The sequence below is a fragment of the Adiantum capillus-veneris genome, chromosome 15 (genome assembly GCF_014529385.1).
Source record: "Adiantum capillus-veneris isolate H3 chromosome 15, ASM1452938v2, whole genome shotgun sequence".
NCBI classification, from domain to species: Eukaryota; Viridiplantae; Streptophyta; class Polypodiopsida; order Polypodiales; family Pteridaceae; genus Adiantum; species Adiantum capillus-veneris.
The window spans coordinates 83,384,352-83,404,711 of record NC_140945.1 but is presented as its reverse complement, the minus strand read 5'-3'; the positions used below and the strand labels follow the sequence as shown (position 1 = coordinate 83,404,711).

Sequence of the window (20,360 nt, the reverse complement as noted above, 5' to 3'; positions counted from 1 at the left end):
CTCATGCCCACTTGTTAGTTTAAGTGAGTCATGTGATGCTTTAAATTAGCTTCAAGCCTCCTCTTCATATCCAATAGAGAAACAATAAATGAGGAGTGAATTTAGGTTTGAGTCTCACGTCCATGTGCTCAAATAAAATACTCTTCTTAATATCCCACATAGTAGCAACAAGTGAGGCTTGAACTTAAGTTTGAGCCCCCGGTTCATGTGCTATGTTGGGGTATAAAGCCCAATGTGGTCGCCTGGCCAGGTAAGTGGGCGGGCCGCCAGGTATGTACACATACTATTTTGTAAAAACCTAATAAGAACTCACTATGCTCTACACATTACAGTAGAGCGAGTTCACCATATCGTCGTGCTCTTCTTCTCGCACTGTCTCTAGCGTCGCACTTCCGCTCGTACTCCTTCAACTGGTATCAGAGCTCAGATCGAGGCTCGGGGCAGCACTGCAGGAGGCTAGAGTCACCAACTCAGATTGGAGTGAAATTTGACAGGCAAAGACACGGCCCCAAATCTCTTGGGAGAGCCCAAAGGGCGTGGTGTTGTCAGAATTTCATTCTGAGGTCATCTCGACCACCGTTCGGCTTCGACAAAGGTCTGCACAAGCCATTTTCGACTACGTGGTCTCGACGGGTGCAGATCCGACTCTGCAAATTTGGGGTTTTCGGCCTACGAGTGCAGGTGCTGAGGATATCGACACTCCCAGAGTGCTGATTTGTGGTTGTCTACACATCGAAGGACGGCTCACAGTTCTTGGAGGCATGTCACATACGACACGGGCGCATCTACACACAGACTGTAGGCGACATCCACTAGTTCATCAGGTAGCTTGTGTTTGCTGCTTGATATTCTAGATTTCATCCTGACATTGCAGGTACTTCCACATGGGATGTATTGTTAGAGATGATGTATGTCTGTTGAGGGTTTGCTGACTGTGAGTCACGCAGCAAACAACCGCCGCAGTGGTTATAGCATACAGTGGGAAATTTATGGATGTATGATTTTGTGGGAAGTCTATGTACTGTCAGATCTACTGCAGCCTTTGTTGAGGGTCGAGTGAGGTTTTATTGAGCTGGGGGATTCTCGAATGTTGAGATCCTTTCGGTGATACAGGTCTTGGAGCGATCCCTCGAGCACCCTTAGATAGGCAGCTAGGATGTATTGACTGTGAGTTAGACAGTTGGTATTGCATCTTTGCTTTACTGCCGTTGAGGCATTGTCGCAGTCTATGCTTACAGGACAGTGACAGGATAGTGAGAGATAGTACAGGTGCAGGACAGGTTTACCCGCAGCTTACAGTGTCAGAGAGACAATGTTTTTTGAGCTGTTTTTTGGTCTGTTTTTTAGTACACCAGAGCCATTTTACAAAGGAGACTCTGTCGAAATTTATGCAGAATCTGAAGCTTTCTTGGTTCATTTGACAGGTTGATATTGGTTCAGAGGTCAGTTTACAGGGGAAACTCTGCCGAATTTTTCCCAGGAAAGTAAACTACTGTGAAGTGTAGCTATGGCTGGATCACAGTACACTGATCTTTACAATATCAAGAAGCTCGATGGAACCAATTTCCCATTGTGGAAGCAGCAGATTTGGCACGTGTTGGTGCAAAAGAAGCAGATAAAACCTATAAAGCTCAAGGGGATAAAACCAGAAGATATGGATGAAGATGAATGGAGTGAAATGGATGAATTGGCACTTTCTACCATTATGCTGACTTTGGCAGAAAGCGTTTACTTCAATGTAGCAGACGAGATGTCGGCTTATCAAGCATGGTTAAAGCTGAGTGATCTTTATGAGAAGCAGAGTGCAGCTTCACAGGTATACTGGCTTAAAAATATTGTTGACTTGAAGATGAAAGAAGGGACACCTATGTCCAATCATCTGAATGAATTCAACACAATCTATAGTTAGTTGTCAGCTCAAGGTGTCAAGTTTGATGAACCTGTTAGAGCTATGTTCCTGTTGATCACATTGCCGGAAAGTTGGGACACTTTTCGCACAGCTTTGAGTAATTTTGCACCTCCAGATGGTTTGAACATAGTAGGTGTAGAAGGAAGTCTGCTTACTGAAGAAACCAATAGAAAGACAATGGACAAAGGCAAAGGAACAGCCTTAGTTGTCAGAGGAAGGACCAAAGAAAAGTACAAAGGTGGAAAGAGGAATCAGTCTCGTAGCAAGTCCCGCAGTGCTAAAGGCAAGAGTGACATAGAATGCTACCATTGTGGCAAGAAGGGTCACATGAAAAGAGACTGCAGAGAATGGAAAGCTGAAAAAGGCAAAGAGAAAGCTGAAGACCATGGTGAGAAGAACAAGTCTTCAGTGAAGATTCAAGAAATAAATGTGACAAACACTGTTGCAGAGTATGACAGTCTAGTGTCAGGAGACATCTACTTCTTGAAGAATACAATGGACTCAGCTCTTCTTACATCATCTGATGGAAATGCACTGAGTGATTGGATTATAGACTCAGGGGCATCACTTCATGTGTCTCCAAACAAGGAGTGGTTTACTTCTTATGTGACCACTAAAGATCATGTTCGGCTAGGCAATGGGCAGACATGTGAGATCTTAGGTGTTGGAGATGTTCAATTGAAATTTCAGAATGGATCTTCTTTCACGCTGAAGAATGTGAGACATGTTCCCGCAATTACAAAGAGCTTGATCAGCACAGGTTTACTTGATGATGCTGGCTACGTCACCACTTTTGGACAGAACATGTGGAAGATATCCAAGGGTTCTATGACAGTAGCACATGGAGTAAAGTCTGGAGGACTTTACATGATTTATGTATCAAATGTCTCTAAAAATGTAATCAATGTAACCGAGCAGCCGAACGTTTCTTTGTGGCATAGCCGGTTAGGACATATGTCCAAGAAGGGAATGGAAATCTTGTCTCGTTCTGGTTATTTGCCTGGCTTTTCATTTAATGATTTTGAATTCTGTGAACATTGTCTGTATGGTAAGCAAACACAGCAGCCACATAAGCATAGAAGCAATAGAAGAGATACACAGTTGGCACTTGTTCATAGTGATTTGTGTGGACCTATGCCTAACCTATCTCTAGGGGGAGCTTCTTACTGTATGACATTTATAGATGATTACTCGAGGAAAGTATGGGTTTACTTTCTCAAGCACAAGGATGAAGCGTTGAGTGTTTTCAAAACGTTTGTGACACTTGTGGAGAATCAGAGTGGCAAGAAGCTTAAATGCTTACGCACTGACAATGGTGGAGAGTATGTTTCAAAGGCCTTTCAGGACTTTTGTGAGTCAAAAGGTATAAAACGTGAACTTACTGCTCCTTACAATCCTCCTCAAAATGGTGTTGCTGAGAGGATGAATAGGACCATACAAGAGAAGGTCATAAGTATGTTGTCTAATGCACAGCTGCCAAATGGGTTTTGGGTTGAAGCTGTATCAACAGCTATTCATCTTGTAAATAGATCTCCTAGCAAGGTTTTGTAGAAGGATTCAGTGCCAGAGATGGTATGGTCATGCAAAATGCCCTCATACAAGCATCTCAGAGTCTTTGGCTGTGAGGCATATACTCACGTTCCAAAGGAATTTAGGAACAAACTTGAGCCAAAAAGTAGAAAGTGCATCTTTCTAGGCTATGGTAATTCTGGTGAGATGGGGTACAGACTTTGGGATCCCGAATCCATAAAGGTTGTCCGCAGCAATGATGTTCACTTTAATGAATCCAAATATCATTCTAAACCAGAGAGGGTTGAGGAGATTAGAAGAGTTGTCTTCCAAGAAGATGGACCTGCACGTGCAAGACAAAATGTCAGGGCTCAAGAGGAGCAAGGACAGGATAGAGTGGAACCACAGGTTGTGGCTGAGCCTGAGCCACCTATTGTGCGTAGATCTGGACGTGTCACGCGACCTCCTGATAGGTTTGTTCCATCTATGAACTATGTCATGTTGACTGATTGCAATGAGCCTTCATGTTACAAGGAAGCAGTGCAAATGAAGGACTCCGGGAATTGGCAATTGGCCATGCAGTCAGAGATGACAGCTCTGCATAAAAACAAGACATGGAAGCTAGTTAAATTACCACAGGGCAAAAAGGCTCTACCTTGTAAATGGGTATACAGGTATAAGATCACCGCTCATGATAGTCAGCCAAAGTACAAAGCAAGGCTTGTTGCCAAGGGCTTTAAGAAAGAACAAGGCATTGACTTTGATGAAGTCTTCTCTCCGGTGGTCAAGATGACTACATTGAGATGCTTTCTTGCATTGGTTGCCATATTAGATTTGGTGTTGCACCAAATGGATGTCAAGACAGCGTTCTTGCATGGTGATTGAGATGTGGAAATTTACATGCAGCAGCCAGAAGGGTTTGTTGAGAAAGGCAAGGAAGATTGGGTATGCCAGCTGTTAAAGAGTCTTTATGGCTTAAAACAATCACCGAGGGCATGGTACCATAAATTCCACAAGTTTATGCTTTCTCAAGGCTACAAACGTAGTGAGTTCAATCACTGTCTATATACAAAGAAGGCTAAGGATGGTAGTTGGCTGATCCTTATTTTGTATGTGGATGACATGTTGATTGCTGGCAAGCACTTGGAAGAAATTTCAGCTTTGAAGTCAAAGATGGCAAAATCGTTTGACATGAAAGACATGGGTGAGGCAAGTCATATACTTGGTATGCGCATTGAGAGAGATAGATCAAAGAAGTTGATTTGGTTATCTCAAACAGAGTATATTGACAAGGTTTTGCAACGTTTCAATATGGAGAAGGGAAAGGCACTGAGTGTTCCATTGCCACCATATGTGAAACTTAGCAAACAAGATTGTCCTGTGTCTGAGGAAGAACAGGCTGAAATGGATAAGATTCCATATGCGTCTGTAGTGGGTAGTTTGATGTATGCAATGATTGCTACTCGCCCAGACATTGCATTTGCAGTGGGAGTAGTAAGTCGATACATGTCAAACCCAGGCAAGAAACATTGGGAGGCAGTGAAAGGAATATTGAGATACCTGAAAGCTACAAAGAGTACGCGTATATGTTATGGGAGTCAGGAACTAAGTGTAAAGGGTTTTACAGACTCAGATTATGCAGGTGAATTAGACAATCGAAGGTCTACGTCAGGGTATGTCTTTACATTGGCTGGTGGAGCAGTATCATGGCATTCTAGATTACAAGATTGTGTTACTCAGTCTACTACAGAGGCTGAATATGTTGTAGCATCAGAGGCATGAAAAGAATCAATTTGGCTTAATCGACTAGTAACAGATTTGGGAATCAAAGAAGAGATGCCTGTGTTATATTGTGATAGTCAAAGTGCTATACAATTGGCTCGCAATCCAGTTTATCACTCAAAGACAAAGCATGTGGATGTGAAGTATCATTTCATAAGGGAAATGCTCGAGGATAAGCAACTTCAGCTTGTCAAATTTCACACAACAGAAAATCCTGGTGATCTACTTACAAAAGGACTTCCCTCAGAGAGCTTTGCGCATTTTCGCAAGCAGTTAGGTGTAGGGTAGTACATCACTTCTCTACATCTCTTGTATATTAGCTTGTATAGTAGCTTCTCTCACACTTAAAGTACCACATTGGACTTTAAGTGGGAGGTTGTTGGGGTATAAAGCCCAATGTGGTCGCCCAGGTAAGTGGGCGGGCCGCCAGGTATATACACATATTCTTTTGTAAAAACCTAATAAGAACTCACTATGCTCTACACATTACAGTAGAGCGAGTTCACCGTATCGTCGTGCTCTTCTTCTCGCACTCTCTCTCGCGTCGCACTTCCGCTCGTACTCCTTCATGCTAGTGGTTCAATTTATATGGCACAGGGGGTCCCACAAACAACCATGAGGTCAAGCTTAACACAAAATACTATAATTTCAAGTCTCATGTTTAAAAATGGGATTTGAATAATTCCCAAAATTCCTAAATATGTGCTAAAATGTGTACTTACATAAAGGGTTTTTTAATTGAGAAAGTGAAAATTTTCATAAATAAGGGATCATTTTTTTACAAAAATGCATACATAAGGGGTACATATAATAGTTGAAAATATACAAATAAGGAATTATGTAAATACCTCTTGTTTGCATGTGCTATATGAAATTTTTACATAGTGGACTCCCGGAAAAAGAACCATTGTTCTTTGAAATTGTGAATCACATGTTTGAATATGGAGAACAAGAAGCCTCCTAAATGCCCATCTTCATCTTTTCATTAAGCAACTCAATGAGTTTCGGCAAATGCGCCTTTGGAACCAGAATAGATTGCAAGTTCCAAGGTAGATGAGGGATATTGAAGATCACCATAGGAGAAAGAATGGAAGGATCAACACACCCTATCTCATGCGGCTCAAATGAAAAATCCTTTCCACGTTTGGTAAGCATACCTTCAAAGCATATTCTTTCAACCTCTGTCAAATTGTCTCGCAACTAATCTTTAACTCCTTCAAAGAAGCTTGTGTAAACTTATGCCCAATCTTGCTCAGGTCACTAAGACTAGGCTGCAAAGTAGCTTGATCCATCTTATCCGTGCAATATTTTGGTAGAGGTAATGCCATTGGTTTCACTTTCTTTGCCAAAGATTTATACTTAGTCTCCACTCGTACTTCAATGCCTTAAGCATTTTTGAAATCCTCAATGACTCTGTACATTTCTATAGATCATACCTTCATAACCTCATTTCCCATATGCAAATTGCAATTCACTAAAGACTTCAAGTCTTGCATGGTATCCACAAATGAACACTCATCAAACACACCAACAATGCATTCATTATCTTCTAAAAAACCATTCTTCTTCAAAAAAATTTGCACAATATTTACATGTTGTCATTCACCTTGCTTTAAGTCCTCACACTTTGTAAAAGCAATAAGTCCATAGTCTGTTAATCCTACAAAACATGCAAAAAACATCTCCTTTGCATTTACATCATGCGAGAACTTTTCTCTTCTTGTATTGCTGCAATCCTGCTCTACAATGGTACATAGCCAAAACCCCTCATATCCATGTAGTCCTTGAATTCTTTGCTTGTCTTTGGCAAGGGTTTCTTTCTAAGACTTTCACGGTTCCTTTCATGGTCCACACAAACAATAAGGAATTGGACCGCACACTTCCCATCCTTGCTCCCTATCCTAGGATAAGCTAACCCATCGTCCATCACCTTGGTTTCCATATGAGTAGCAGTAATGTATGACCGCCCAAGGAGAACAGGGTATGTAGACATCTCTTGGACAAAGGAATTTTGGTCATCTCTCACATCCCCTATAGTCATCCTTATATTTGGACAATCTCCATACAACTCCCATGATGATTTTTTGTTACATGGATCATCCATCCATGATTTATATCAATTGTCCATTTTCCCTTTTGATATAAATTCTTTGACATAATGTTAATGTGTGGCTCTTCTAAGTCTCCCACTTTTATCAAGGTATGAGTAGTTGCTCCTCGGGGGGTTCACTATGTATAGATTATGTATATCACGTGCGTTCAAGGACTATTTCTAAAACTCCTTATGTGTGAATTTTTGACAAATAAAATACACCCTTTTCCTACTCAATATGTAATTTTTTCCCCCAATTCCATTTTGTAGTACCCTTCTATATGTGAAAATGTGAGAAAAAATAAAATTTAATAACCCCTTCTATTGCACTCACATGATAGTCACATAATTATTAAGTGACCCCCCTGAGAGTTGCTCTTGCCCAATGACTCTTGGAGCAATAACTCTTGTGAGTGGTCTTGGCATCATCTTCATCATCCAAGAAGCAAACTTGTTTTAGTCCTCCCCTAGACTTGTAGCATCCAACAATAGTTTTGTCACCTTTCTTGCCATAGATCTGTACTTCCTGTGCATTTAAAGTCTTTCCTTCACCTTGTACATGGATAGATTTAGTAAATGTCACTTTCTCTTTATAATATCGATATCTCCTCATGGAACTCCCGCTTCGCTACGCCAAGGACCTCATCCAAGGTAAATTCCACCTTACTATTCAAAATCCTCTCATCCAAAACCTTTTTGAGACCTGTCACTTCCTCTATATCAGATTGGGGCTTGTAGGTCAGACCCTTTTCTTTGGTTTTTGTTTCTTTCTCCTTCTTCTCTTTAGAGGCTTCCTGCATAGGCACTTGAGGGATATGAAATTTTGGTGGAGAACTTTTTCTAGGAGACATTGTGTCGTTTCTACCTCTACTCCTTGTGGCCCTTTATCCCCATTCTCACACCTACATTTCTCCTCAACAATAGCCTCATTGGATTGACATTTGGAAATGTAAGCATGCATTGACAAAGAATCTAGAGGCTGTAGCCGAATGCAATCTCTAGCTTCATGCAAAACCTATTTAATCATCTTACCCTTCATAGAAGATTCCATTGCGCATGGCCACAAGTCTCTAATATCATCATATGATGCTTCTTCTTCAAACTTGACTCCTTTCTTGTTAATAAGATCCACCTTCAACCCATAGGCAGCCATTGAGATGGCATGGCTAGTAGCCATGTCCTCAACTAACTTCTTCATCTTGCCTTTTCCAAAGTTTGCTCCCAAGAGCTTACCTGTTTCACTTAAGTGAATCTTGCCACCTTTAAAGAATACAAGATCTTTCATCAAAGCATCTCAGAAACTTTCCAATCCCTCCTTCCATGGTTAGTACTATCATACCTTTTCTGTTTTGAGGTCTGTGCCATGTAAATTGGCCTGATGATTGTCCCTTTTATTCTATCCTTGTAAGCTTTAACTTTAGCTCTTGCATTTCCTTAAGAATATCATCTAAGATGTCTTTGTCACTCTTTGAAACCACAATAATAGGTTTTATGGGACTCTCAAGAGCACTTGGGGCTTGATAAGGGTTGACTATCATCTTGTCTCTCCGTCATCGTTGCTTAGCTAGCAGTAAAACTACATCTTTGAACTCATTCCAATCGATCTTTAAGCCTTGTTCAGCATCCTTATCCTCAAGTAGTAACTTTAACTTCTGTTGAATCTCTTTGCCTATTGCTTGGTAAAAGAGTTCTATCTTCTCTAAGTTTTTGGTAGCCTTTTTAATCCTTAACAGCTGATCATAATGTCGCTCAAATTCCTTTAGTGATTCAGTAGGTGAAAGTCCCTCCTTTGACCTAACTACCCACTCTAAAAAAGTTCTCTTTGTCACAATTTCAGAGTCCTCCATGAAATAATATTCCTTCATGGCTAATTTGAATGCTTCCCAAGTTTCCCCTGACATGATCTTTGATCTCAAAACCACAACTAGCTCAAAACTTTGTACCATCTTTGCTTCGGGCACTCGATGCAGCTCTATCTCCTGAACATACTCACAAAAGGTAGTTTATTACATCTTTAATATTGAATTGGTCCATTTTCTTTACCACTGATTGGAGGGCTCTGGTGTTGGAGTAGTATGCGTTGGAGAGGTGAGCCGGGAAGGCATGGGGCCTCTAGCTGTGAGAGGTGGAAGAGGTGGGGCCTCTGGCTATGAGAGGTAGAAGAGAGAGAAAAAAATAGACGCAAATAGATGAATGCCAACAGGAACCCAAAATGAGCACTATATTGTGGTGTGGATGGTACCATGGCCGGACAGGCCATGGTGTGAACCTTCACGTAGGTACCAAGATTGGGTTTAGTTAGTTGTTACTTATCAATATAAAGAGGTGCCCTCTCATGGAAAAGGCACACTCATTTGGGTTCGACTCTTGTGCACATGTGAGCACACCAGTGCTTCGAAAAAACCTAGGTTTAGCGTAATCCCACTTACAAATTTTAAAATTTACCTCTAAATTTTTCTTTTGAAGGTGAGAAAACGTACAAAGTTTTGAAACAATTAGTGTATTTTGGTGTAAAAACCTTCAAATTTTGTCAATTTACCTCTGCTGTTTCACATATGTAGGTTTGCCAAGTTTTTGGAAAAAAGGTTTTTTCGAGCACTGGAGCACACCACATTGGTGGAGGCGGGCAGTTAGGGATCCTTCTTTCTTTCTTTTCTTTCGTTTCTTGGTTTTCCCAATTCACGATGGAGTTCGCCATTGACACGGGATGAGAGAGAGCGAGAGAGTGTTGGCTCTCTGCAGGGAGTTTTTCTACAGTATCCTTGCACCCCCCACCTTTTTGTTGCTCCCCTCAGCACCGAGCCCTTCTCTTCTCGGGCAGTTAAGACTCTCAGCTTCCTCGCTACCTGTTCTGTAGAGCTTCGCCATGGCAGGTCATGGTAAGGCGATGGATGCCAGCAAGAAGAGAGATCCAGCTGAGGAAGTCGAAGATGACGTAGAAGAAGACGACGAAGATGAAGACGAAGAGGACGAAGAACAACAGAATGGAGCTGTGCAGGGCGACGGTGGGGTCGCTGCTGACGAGGTGTGCGCCCTCGTTGAGCCTTTTACTAAAGAGCAGATTGTAGATCTCCTTTTGCAGGCTGCGTTGGCGGACTCACAGGTTTTGAGCAAAATCAGAAAGCTTGCTGACAGGGATCCTGCCCACCGCAAGCTTTTTGTCAGAGGCCTCGGCTGGGATATAACTGTGGATTCCTTGAAGGCTGTCTTTGCGCAGTATGGGAAAATTGAGGAATGCTCCTTAATCAAAGATAAACAGACGGGTAAAAGCAAAGGCTATGGCTTTGTTACATACAAGCAGATGAATGCAGCTCGCCGTGCTCTCAAAGAGCCCAGCAAGAAGATATAAGGGCGGATTACTGTGTCACAATTGGCATCAGTTGGGCCATCTGTTCCATCAAATGATCAAAGTGGCCGCAAAATCTACGTGGGCAATGTTCCGCATGAACTTTCTGCCGAAAAGCTTCTCTCTGTGTTTGCTCAGTATGGGGATGTAGAGGAGGGGCGTCTTTGGTTTTCTATAGTTTCCACTTCGCAGTTCTCATTCATGGGCCGGACTGCAAGAGTGTGCATAGTCTTGGGTACTGGTCGAATTATCAGTTCATGCATGTCGCACTGGCAATTCAATTATGTGCTGTCAACATTTACTTCCAAGTTTTCTTCTTCGTGTTTTCTTGTTGGCGAATTGAGTTGCTATAGCATCACTACAGAGGTGCCTGAGCCTGATCCCTCCGCTTTCACATGCCCAGTTGGTGTTTACCCCTTCTTTACATTTTCGTAGTAATTGTTTAATCATTACCCTTCTTTCATAGTAGTAGTTCATGTAGAAGAAACCTCATGATCACACCAAATCTCTTTTTGGAGTTAGACGTATATCACAAAAAGATGGTGTCAATGTTACTACGACAAAGCCCCTCGTCGAGCCTCGTCTTGTCCATTATCATTGGGATAGTGACCTGATGTTTACATAAGCGAGGTGTAGGTATTCCATGCCTTGATGTGTTCGACATGATGATGTTCTCTCTCTAGTCGAGTCGCCAAGTTCAGTCCCTAGCCCCTAAGTTGTTGTGCGATCACTCCCCCAACATGAGGCATTCGAGTTGATCCCTTCGTGTCGAGTCCTCTCTTAGCCCAAAATATTGTAAAAATATGTCCATCTTTTTTTCCCTAAGGGGGGAGGTGTGGTGTGGATGGTAACATGGCCGGACAGAGGCCATGGTGTGAACCTTCACGTAGGTACCAAGATTGGGTTCAGGTAGTTGTTACTTATCAATATAAAGAGGTGCCCTCTCATGGAAAAGGCACACTCTTTTGGGTTCTACTCTTGTACACATGTGAGCACACCACAATATCATTAAAATTGGAACAAATTGTACATGATGTGGTCTAATCAACCTCTTATAATCCCCTAGATGATCAAAAACCCTGGGTAAATTCTTTAGCTCTAGCAATAAAGTCAACCTGGAACCACTGTTTTGCTTTCAATCACATCATACTCTTGGAGTCTTCTCGTTGCATGTCCAAACCCTCACAACCGCATGCACTCAAGCTACTCAATGAATGTAGATTGGATCTCCCATCACACAATGGCAATCATTTAGATGTTGGATGATGTGACTCTTCTTTTCCCAAAAGCCTTTGAACACATAACACCCCTTATTATGCTTTAATTCCCAAATCGTAGGAAATTAATAGAAAATATCAACCCAATTACTTAGCCTTTTTGCACTTTGCCACCTTTTTGCTTCTTTGAACATGCAATCTAGCTTAAATTATGTGCACCTTGTTGTCTCTGCATCTCCCAAATATGACAGAGAGTTATCGCTCCTCATGCCATAAAAGAAATCCGCCTCGCTTGTTGTCTCTTTACCCTCATGCCTTAGATGCCCTTGACACTTCCCTAATGATCAAGACTGAGAAATAACCCTCTTTAATTAACTTCTTCTCTCTTGTCAAGGTCAAGGTCAAGAGAGAAATCACATGCTTATCCCTGAGTTTCCAAGCTTGAAAGAGCGATAGATGACAATCCCCTTTCATTCCGAACCCCTTATTTTTCCTTCTTACTACTACTTTTGGTTGCTTTTCCGATTCAATTGAGAGCTTGAGGCTTCCTTCCCTTTTGCCTCTTCATCTCTCCGTTCGGGGGGAGGGGTGCGGTGGGGTGGAGAGAGAGAGAGAGAGAGAAAGAGAGAGGCCGTGTGAACTTTGTCGAGAGAGGGCTTGATAGTGGCTAAGCCTCCTTCATGCCAAGAGAGAGATATCGCGAGAGGCTGAAGCGGAGCTCCCTTCCCTTATTCCTTCTCTGCATCTCTTCTTTAAATAGACTAGCTTGCGCGACCCGCCTACCGGCGGGTCTCGCTCGCTCTTACTATGACACAAATTAAATTAATGACACACATGGTATTCATAAGTTCATGGTACACACACGCGCGCGCGCAAAGAGCGCAACATGGTTTTCATTCCAAATAGGAGCCAATAGTTTTGTTGCAAAAAAGAGGCTTCTTGATAAGAGAGTAATCATCAGAAACATAAGAGATAAAACATGAGGAATCCCAACCTCAAAAAGAAATCACCATCAAACCAAACCCATTGTAGAAGACATCATTTACGCCAAAAAGAGATCACCATCAAACCAAACCCATTGTAGAAGGCATCATTTAGGTTGAAAGCGAAGCTTGCGATAGACACGGGTTCGCACTCGGAACACCTAGGGCCCAATGTATCGCACACTTCGTCCAAGCCGCCTTGGAGTATCATCGACAACATACATTCTCACTTTCCAATTCTCTGCTTCAAATCCAAAGGAAGGTAGTGCATTTATGGGCCGTTGATACCCTATCTCTCTAAGAGAGACATGACCCAGTCCTGCTGCCTCGTCTAGCTCTAAGGCAACATGATAGTATCGTATGAGTCCTACATAGCACGTGGACTCATATAGACCTACCAATAGATGGGCTGGATAATAGTGTTTCCTACAAAAAAGAAAGAGTATGTTAAGAAAAATCCAAACCTATTGCAAGACATAAATAATAATAATTCAAAATCCATACCTTATGACATCACAGTCTTCTAAGATATGGACAACATCATTTGCAGGTATGGGTCCCCTCCAAAAAAGTGGATCTATGCTTCATACAACACGATTAGTATGCTTTAATCATTTAAAATTTAAAGTGAGGCTCAATTTTTTGTAAAGTTTTTACAAATTACCTCGAATATATTCAGATACCCTATCCATTGTGTATTTGACTGTAGATCGGTTGGCCATCTATAAACAACAACAAAAATTAGGATTAAATAAAACTTCATTTAACAAAAAGTTAATGACAAAGAGTAATGCATGGATGAAAGATAGTATGATACCTTAAACATTTCTGACCTCTAGCACTTCTTTGTAGACAATGTTTGGGCTGCAAGCCATTGGATTTGCATTTGAATTTTCTATCGATGTTTGACTACCATCTATCAAAATTTTTATGGCAGTAGAAGAGCGCACGCGGGACATTGCTACATAGAGCTGACCATGAGTAAAAACAGGTGTAGCAAGGTACAAACCTAAAAATCCAAGTGTTTGACCTTGTGCCTTGTTGATGGTCATTCCAAATGCAAGTCTCACAGAAAATTGTCTACGCTTCATTTCAAAAGGTAATCCTTGAGAACCTCCGATGATAAAGTCGATCCTTGGTATGAACACATTGTCTCCAACATGAGAACCTGTGATTACTTCCGCCTCAATGACCCTGTGATAAAAATTCTTACATATCAATCTTGTCCCATTGCATAAACCACACCTTGGATCTCGGTTGCGAAGGAGCATGATTGGAGCATTCTCTTTCAAGTGCAAGCAGTGTGGTGGGAAGCCACCACCAAGATCCAATGAGTTTAAAAACTCTATTGGATATAACCCACCATTACAATCTGATGTACAAAGAGAATCTGCACTCAAGTATTTTTTGTCAAGTCCTCTCATTTTATGCATAGCCAAGTCATTGATTATGGAAACATCCTTATTGCGTGGTGCAAGAATACCTCTGTCCCGAAAGAAGCTTGCATGTCTTTGGACATTTTGTAAGTCACCATATATACTGTGAATTAGGCCTTGAACATTGTTATCTTCGAGTATCATACTACTTGGAAATGCTACAGTATCAAGTAAATCCCCATGACATACATTCCCATTGCCAATGTCTAGTACCCATTTTGCAAAGTCTCTCTCAACCAAGTCATTGGAACAATGAAGTACACGCATATTCTCTATTAGCTTCAAAGTTCTCACATGTTTCCATACATAAGATCGGCACAAAGAGGCATCAACAATATCTTCTCGACTTCCTTTGGGCACAACTGGTAAAATTTGTCTAAAATCACCCCCAAGGAGAAACACTTTTCCCCCAAACAATGCATCACTTTGCATAACATCTCTCAATGTCCTGTCCAAGGCCTCAAAAGCATAACAATGGACCATGGGAGCCTCATCCCAGATGATCAATGATGCTAATCTCAAAAGCTCTGCAAGTTGACTATTTACTTTGATGTTGCATGTTGATTCAGAATGCACTTCTATTGGTATCTTAAATCTCGAGTGTGTTGTACGTCCATTGCTAAGAAGTAAAGCTGCAATTACCGAGGATGCACATGCTAAAGCGACATTCTGTTGACCACGTACACGAAAAAGTAGTGCATTATAGAGATAAGTCTTCCCAGTCCCACCGGGTCCATCCAAGAAAAAAACTGTCCCATTTGATGAGTCAACTGCTTGCATGATTTCGTTATAAGCAGCTCTTTGTCCACAATTCAAAGATGATTCCATACGAATGGCTAGTGTCATCTACTCGTTTGCATTGAACATCCTCTCTTCTACTATCAAACCACTCCCACATCCAGATAATACAGAACAGTCTACTTCGGGCATCCCAGAGTAGTCACAAAGTCGTTTCCCATATGATTGAAGCAGAGACTCCAAGCTACATAATGCTTGATTCTTAGCTATCTCATGACGCACACCCTCATCACTTGTACATTCATGCAAATCATAAACATAATCCTTAGAAAGCTCCAAGGAGAATCGGTGCCACATTGTACCTGGACATAATGGCTCACAAAATACCAAGATCATAACAAATAGTTGTTGTAGTTGCAAGCTGGTACTTGTACATGATGCCTCTTGCAAACACATAAACCATTCATCATCATTTTGTAGCAAACCCCTGGCACTGCAAGCTTCCTTGAAAGTGGCATAGGTTTGTCCGTTGAAAGTGCGAAGCTCCTCAAATGATTTACAACCCTTTCATATAGTAAGCAACATACGCAAATAATAAAGATCGCCTGCATTGGGAACAACATTGTACATTCTCCCGATAGTATCACCTCTTTGCCTATGCGACCACACTTTATTAGTGGGGTTCCAAACCCATTCAGAGGGAAAATCTATATATAATAAATCATTTGCTTCTGGATATTGTTGATTCGCTACAAACCACTCTGTTGAAGGGGATCGGGGAGCACCACAGATGGAGAGTCAGAGAGAGAGAAGGAGACAAACGACGATGTGGGTGGGGAGACTCAAAGAGTGAGAAGCCCCCTATACACTTATGCTATGTATAAGGTATACAAGTCAGTGGGCGCCCAGACTCTGGGCGGCCGGGCAAGGCACAGACGCCTATACCCCAACAACCTCCCACTTAAAGGCGAATGTGCCTTTAAGCAAGAGAATCAGTCTAAAGACTACAAAAGGCGAGAGAAAACTGCTCTCAACCGATGCCCACTAGCTGGCTGTGATCGTGTGCATCCGGCTGTCCTGCTCCCGTGTAAGTCCATACACCACCAGACGTACCGCACACGTACTGCAAGTATGTACGCAATACCAGCATATCTCTCTCGTGCACTATGCCATCATTAGTCAACAAACGACTGACAACTCCAACTGCAAATGCTCCCACTGCAGCTGCGATATCCGGTCTCAAGATCAACATCTCATACATGAGACCACCGAATGCCGATGCAATGCTAGCGGGCCCTGCTAGCTCTACGGAGCATGCATCAACATATATATCCCTGGCAATAGGCATCTCTGACTGACAAAGCGTGTCAGCCACATGCATCTCCTGACTGTCCACAAAAGACGCATCAACCTGTCGTGCAACCTCATAGCACACCAACTGCTCTAGGTGTCTGCTGGAAGACATATCCTGCACAACTATATCCCCATGCTCACTGTCGAGCATAGAAAGGAATGACTGCATAATCGCTGACCTCTCAGTCTCCTCTGCAATCATCCACTGTAAACATGACCACTCAATCTGCTGTGACTCACTAGAGCTCTCATGCTCTAACTCCGTATGCGTAGACTCTTGCACAACGTCCTCCTGTCGTGACTCACTAGAGCAAGACCGCTCTACCTGTCTATCCTGCATAGAAGTATCTCACACAATTGACTCTCGGCTTTGCTCAATCACTAGCAAAGCATGCATGTCTGACTCTGTCACCTCTCTGTGTGACTGCTCAAGTCGTGCCCCAACTGTGTGCACAACGAGCTCACTACTCTGCACTTCATGCAAAGCATCTTGCAACCCACAAGCAAAAGAGACTCGCCTACTCTCTCGCTCTCTACCTGGCTGCATGATCACAGAGACAACACCGTCTCTCCCGTGATCCACATGCAATGGGTAACCTGTACCACTCCTGGCACCTCTCGCAATCACTAGCGAACCCAAATGTATCACAAAATCTCACTCTCGTAGCGAAATCTGACATCCACTATCCCGTAATTGTCTGACTGAGATTAAATCCCGTCTCAGATTTGGCACATAACGCACATGACGCAGGGTAAATCTCATACCAATGGGCAAGGACAAACATACGTCTCCTGCACCCTCAATGTCATACACAACACCATCAGCCATGTGCACACAACCAAGTCTCCCACAAGAAAACGTGCTAAACCACTCATGATGCGACGTGACATGGAAAGTAGCATCTGAATCTAGTAACCAATGTGAAGACAATGTGCAATCCGTAGACATAAGATCGTCTGAAGACAAGCTAGATGTAAATGTGACATCGCCGTCACAATCATACTCAGTAACCACCGTACTGATCTCACTAGCATCTGTCATGCCCAAATCTGCATCACGCATCTGCCGCCTCCGTTGTCTCAAACGCCTGAAACATCGACGCCTAATGTGCCCTCTATGTCCACAATGCCAACATGTCAAGTCTCTATGCCGTCGAGACTTGCGTGTGGGATCAATCTCTCCCATGGACATAGAAGTGGGACTAGACTTCCCTGTAGACATGGATGTCGCGTACATAGCATGTAAACTCTGCCATAAAGCATGAGTTGTAGTCTCCCTCGAGACCTGCCAGTAAACAGACTCAACCAGATGCAAACAAATCGTAGACATGGCTAACTCATCAAGATCCTGCCAATCATCATCACGCATAGAATTGGGCTTCGCCGATAAACCACGCAAGGGTTTATCCTGCCCCAAATCCGCCAATGCAACAAGCATATGTTCCTTCCAAGCAACAAAATCTACACCATCAAACTGTGTCAGACCATAACGCTGGAAGTCAAATGAAAAATCAGCCATAATGCTCGCAAAAGAGCAACCAACAATGAGTAGAAAATGTCAACCAAATCAGCCCTAAACTGGCTCGAATCGCATCAACAAAAGTCTGCAAATATGGCTGCAAATCAGCCCCAAAACAGCCCCAAAATTCAGCTCTTAAACAGCTGCATAAACAAGTCACAAACGTGTCCCAGATCAGCCTACAACTGAGCCATACATGGACACCTGCAAAGAGGAAACAATGGCTGAAAATTCAACACCCAAATAAGCCCTCAAACCTACCTGTAAACTTGTAAACCTGTAGCTGAAACCTGCTGAAAAACCTCAAGCCATTAGTGCTCGAATCCGGCTACCTAGCTCGTAGCCACACAAGCATACATCACAATACTCACTCCTGTGAGTGTGCCAAGATAACTGTACGCCTGTCAAACCCGTGAGCTAATCACCAAGCCCACAATGTGCGGTATCGATGCATACACACGCACAAATCTCCCACCTGCAGAGAACACCGCACACAAATGCTGAGTGCAACCCGCAATCTCTACCTAGATTGCATAAATGATGCGCATAAAACTCCTGGGAAAATTTCGCCAGAGTTTCGTCAGTAAAACGGCCACAAAACTAGTAACCAAACTGACTGCACGCTCAAAACCATGAGCAACCAAAGTGCATCAAACCGCACTCCAAATGCATGCACCAATCTCCACACTTTGCATAGATCATTGCAAACACCTGCAAATCTAGTACACAAATATCTGCTCTACCTGTGACTGCCAAAAAACATGCTCAAGGTATACATTGCCGAGCTCAGAATGCAATCACATTAGTCTCCCTGAGCATCAAACCACATAAGGCATACATCGTATCCTCCCACCTGTGAGGAAACTTGCAGCAAATATCACTCTCACATCTGAGAGCAAACCATGTGTGGAATCCTCGACACACAATAAACAATTGCTGCGGCAAAAAATTTAGCATTCAGAATTTTAAAATTCTGATATGACGAGCGCGTCCGGAGCGTGCCAAAACCCCAAGGTAGATTCCTGGATCACATGTATCCGAGTCCGGGTGTGAAAGCTATGCCAAAAAACCTCCGTTTCGACCCAAAAACGCAGCATAAACTGCCAAAAGAGGGCTAAAAAATGCAGCTCCTCAACCGTAGCTCGAATGAAGTTTTTGATGGCTCGAATGGCTTCAAAAGGAGGATAAAACGCCAGGACAGCTGGTGGAAACGCTCTCTGGTGGAAACGCTCTCGGAAAGCTGAATTTGCCGATGCCAAAGTCGAAACCCTGTTTGCTCTCTTGAAAGTGCGCACGCACGGACGCGATTTCGGGAATGAAACTGGCTCTTCGCTGTCATCGTGACTGTGCACACACACGCTCCCTCCGCACCTACGCTCTGATACCAATTGAAGGGGATCGGGGAGCACCACAGACAGAGAGTGAGAGAGAGAGAAGGAGACAAACGATGATGTGGGTGGGGAGACTCAAAGAGTGAGCAGCCCCCTATACACTTATGCTATGTATAAGGTATACAAGTCAGTGGGGGCCCAGACTCTGGGCGGCCGGGCAAGGCACAGACGCCTATACCCCAACATCTGTAAGTGTTGTCTTCCTATTATCATCATTATTCACCAAATCGGATATGTCAGTAGAGTCTCCAAAAGCAACCATATTCTGTTCTGGAAGATGCACTTGCAAACACAATATATCAGGCTTTTCCTCATGCAATGAGAACCCAAAAATTCTCCAAATTGCCTCTGATGCAGATACATAGCGTGCATCTAAATAACTCTTGATTTCATCAAGAACACCTTCTCCATCTTGGAGCACAACCGTGGCCCTATCATGTCCTGTGTACACATACTTATAGAGATACTTCACTGCTGATATGGTTGAGCATATCTCTACATTGATGTGAGCTTTATATCTTAGAGACAACAATGGATTATAGAGAACAATCCATCTGTTATCAAGCCTCTCTTGCTTTTGAACCACATATTGACCATCATCTCGCCGCATATACCTTGGATATCCATCCCCATCAACAGAAGTAGATTCACAAAACTCGCGTGGGTATGTGAATCTACATCTTTGATCTACCATGCATGGAGCATTTGGATCTAATGCGCCACACGGACCATGAACATTGCAACGACTCACAACATCATACAAATCAGGAAATAAATTTTTATCTGGAAGTTTAACACAAACCATTCTATCGTAATGCCACATCTCTCTCGGCTTATATTCGGATGCAAGAATCAGTAAGATATGAGCATGGGGAAGACCTCTCTTTTGAAATTCTATCACACAAACATGTCCAACAACCTTTCCAAAGATAGACCTTTTAATAAGCAAGTCCATCAAATCTTTGAATTTATGATGAAAGACACGTGTAGTCAAGTCAGGACGATCAGAAGCAGTCTGACCTGGCAATAACGCATCTTCTATTTCCTTCCACCTTGGGTTGCATGTGAAAGTTATGAATAGATCA

The 20,360-nt window shown here is 42.7% G+C and overlaps 3 protein-coding genes and 1 pseudogene across 3 annotated transcripts; 1 reads left to right on the top strand and 3 right to left on the bottom strand.

Moving 5' to 3' along the window:
- Positions 1–9,802: 9,802 nt before the first annotated feature.
- Positions 9,803–11,096, top strand: LOC147440980 (UBP1-associated protein 2A-like). The gene has a single exon (XM_086483618.1). It carries the CDS (start codon positions 10,159–10,161, stop codon positions 10,639–10,641), a length of 483 nt encoding a protein of 160 aa, XP_086339744.1. The 5' UTR covers positions 9,803–10,158; the 3' UTR covers positions 10,642–11,096.
- Positions 11,097–12,945: 1,849 nt separating this feature from the next.
- Positions 12,946–13,560, bottom strand: LOC147440979 (uncharacterized; annotated as a pseudogene).
- A 96-nt stretch (positions 13,561–13,656) lies between these two features.
- Positions 13,657–15,120, bottom strand: LOC147440978 (uncharacterized). Its single transcript, XM_086483372.1, has one exon. The coding sequence runs from the start codon at positions 15,118–15,120 to the stop codon at positions 13,657–13,659; it is 1,464 nt and encodes a 487-aa protein (XP_086339498.1).
- A 4,327-nt stretch (positions 15,121–19,447) lies between these two features.
- Positions 19,448–20,080, bottom strand: LOC147440977 (uncharacterized). The gene has a single exon (XM_086483371.1). The coding sequence runs from the start codon at positions 20,078–20,080 to the stop codon at positions 19,448–19,450; it is 633 nt and encodes a 210-aa protein (XP_086339497.1).
- Positions 20,081–20,360: the final 280 nt, after the last annotated feature.

Coding starts and splice junctions, on each gene's coding strand:
- LOC147440980 (XM_086483618.1), top strand. CDS start 10,159: ATGGCAGGTCATGGTAAGGCGATGGATGCCAGCAAGAAGAGAGATCCA.
- LOC147440978 (XM_086483372.1), bottom strand. CDS start 15,120: ATGACACTAGCCATTCGTATGGAATCATCTTTGAATTGTGGACAAAGA.
- LOC147440977 (XM_086483371.1), bottom strand. CDS start 20,080: ATGGTTTGTGTTAAACTTCCAGATAAAAATTTATTTCCTGATTTGTAT.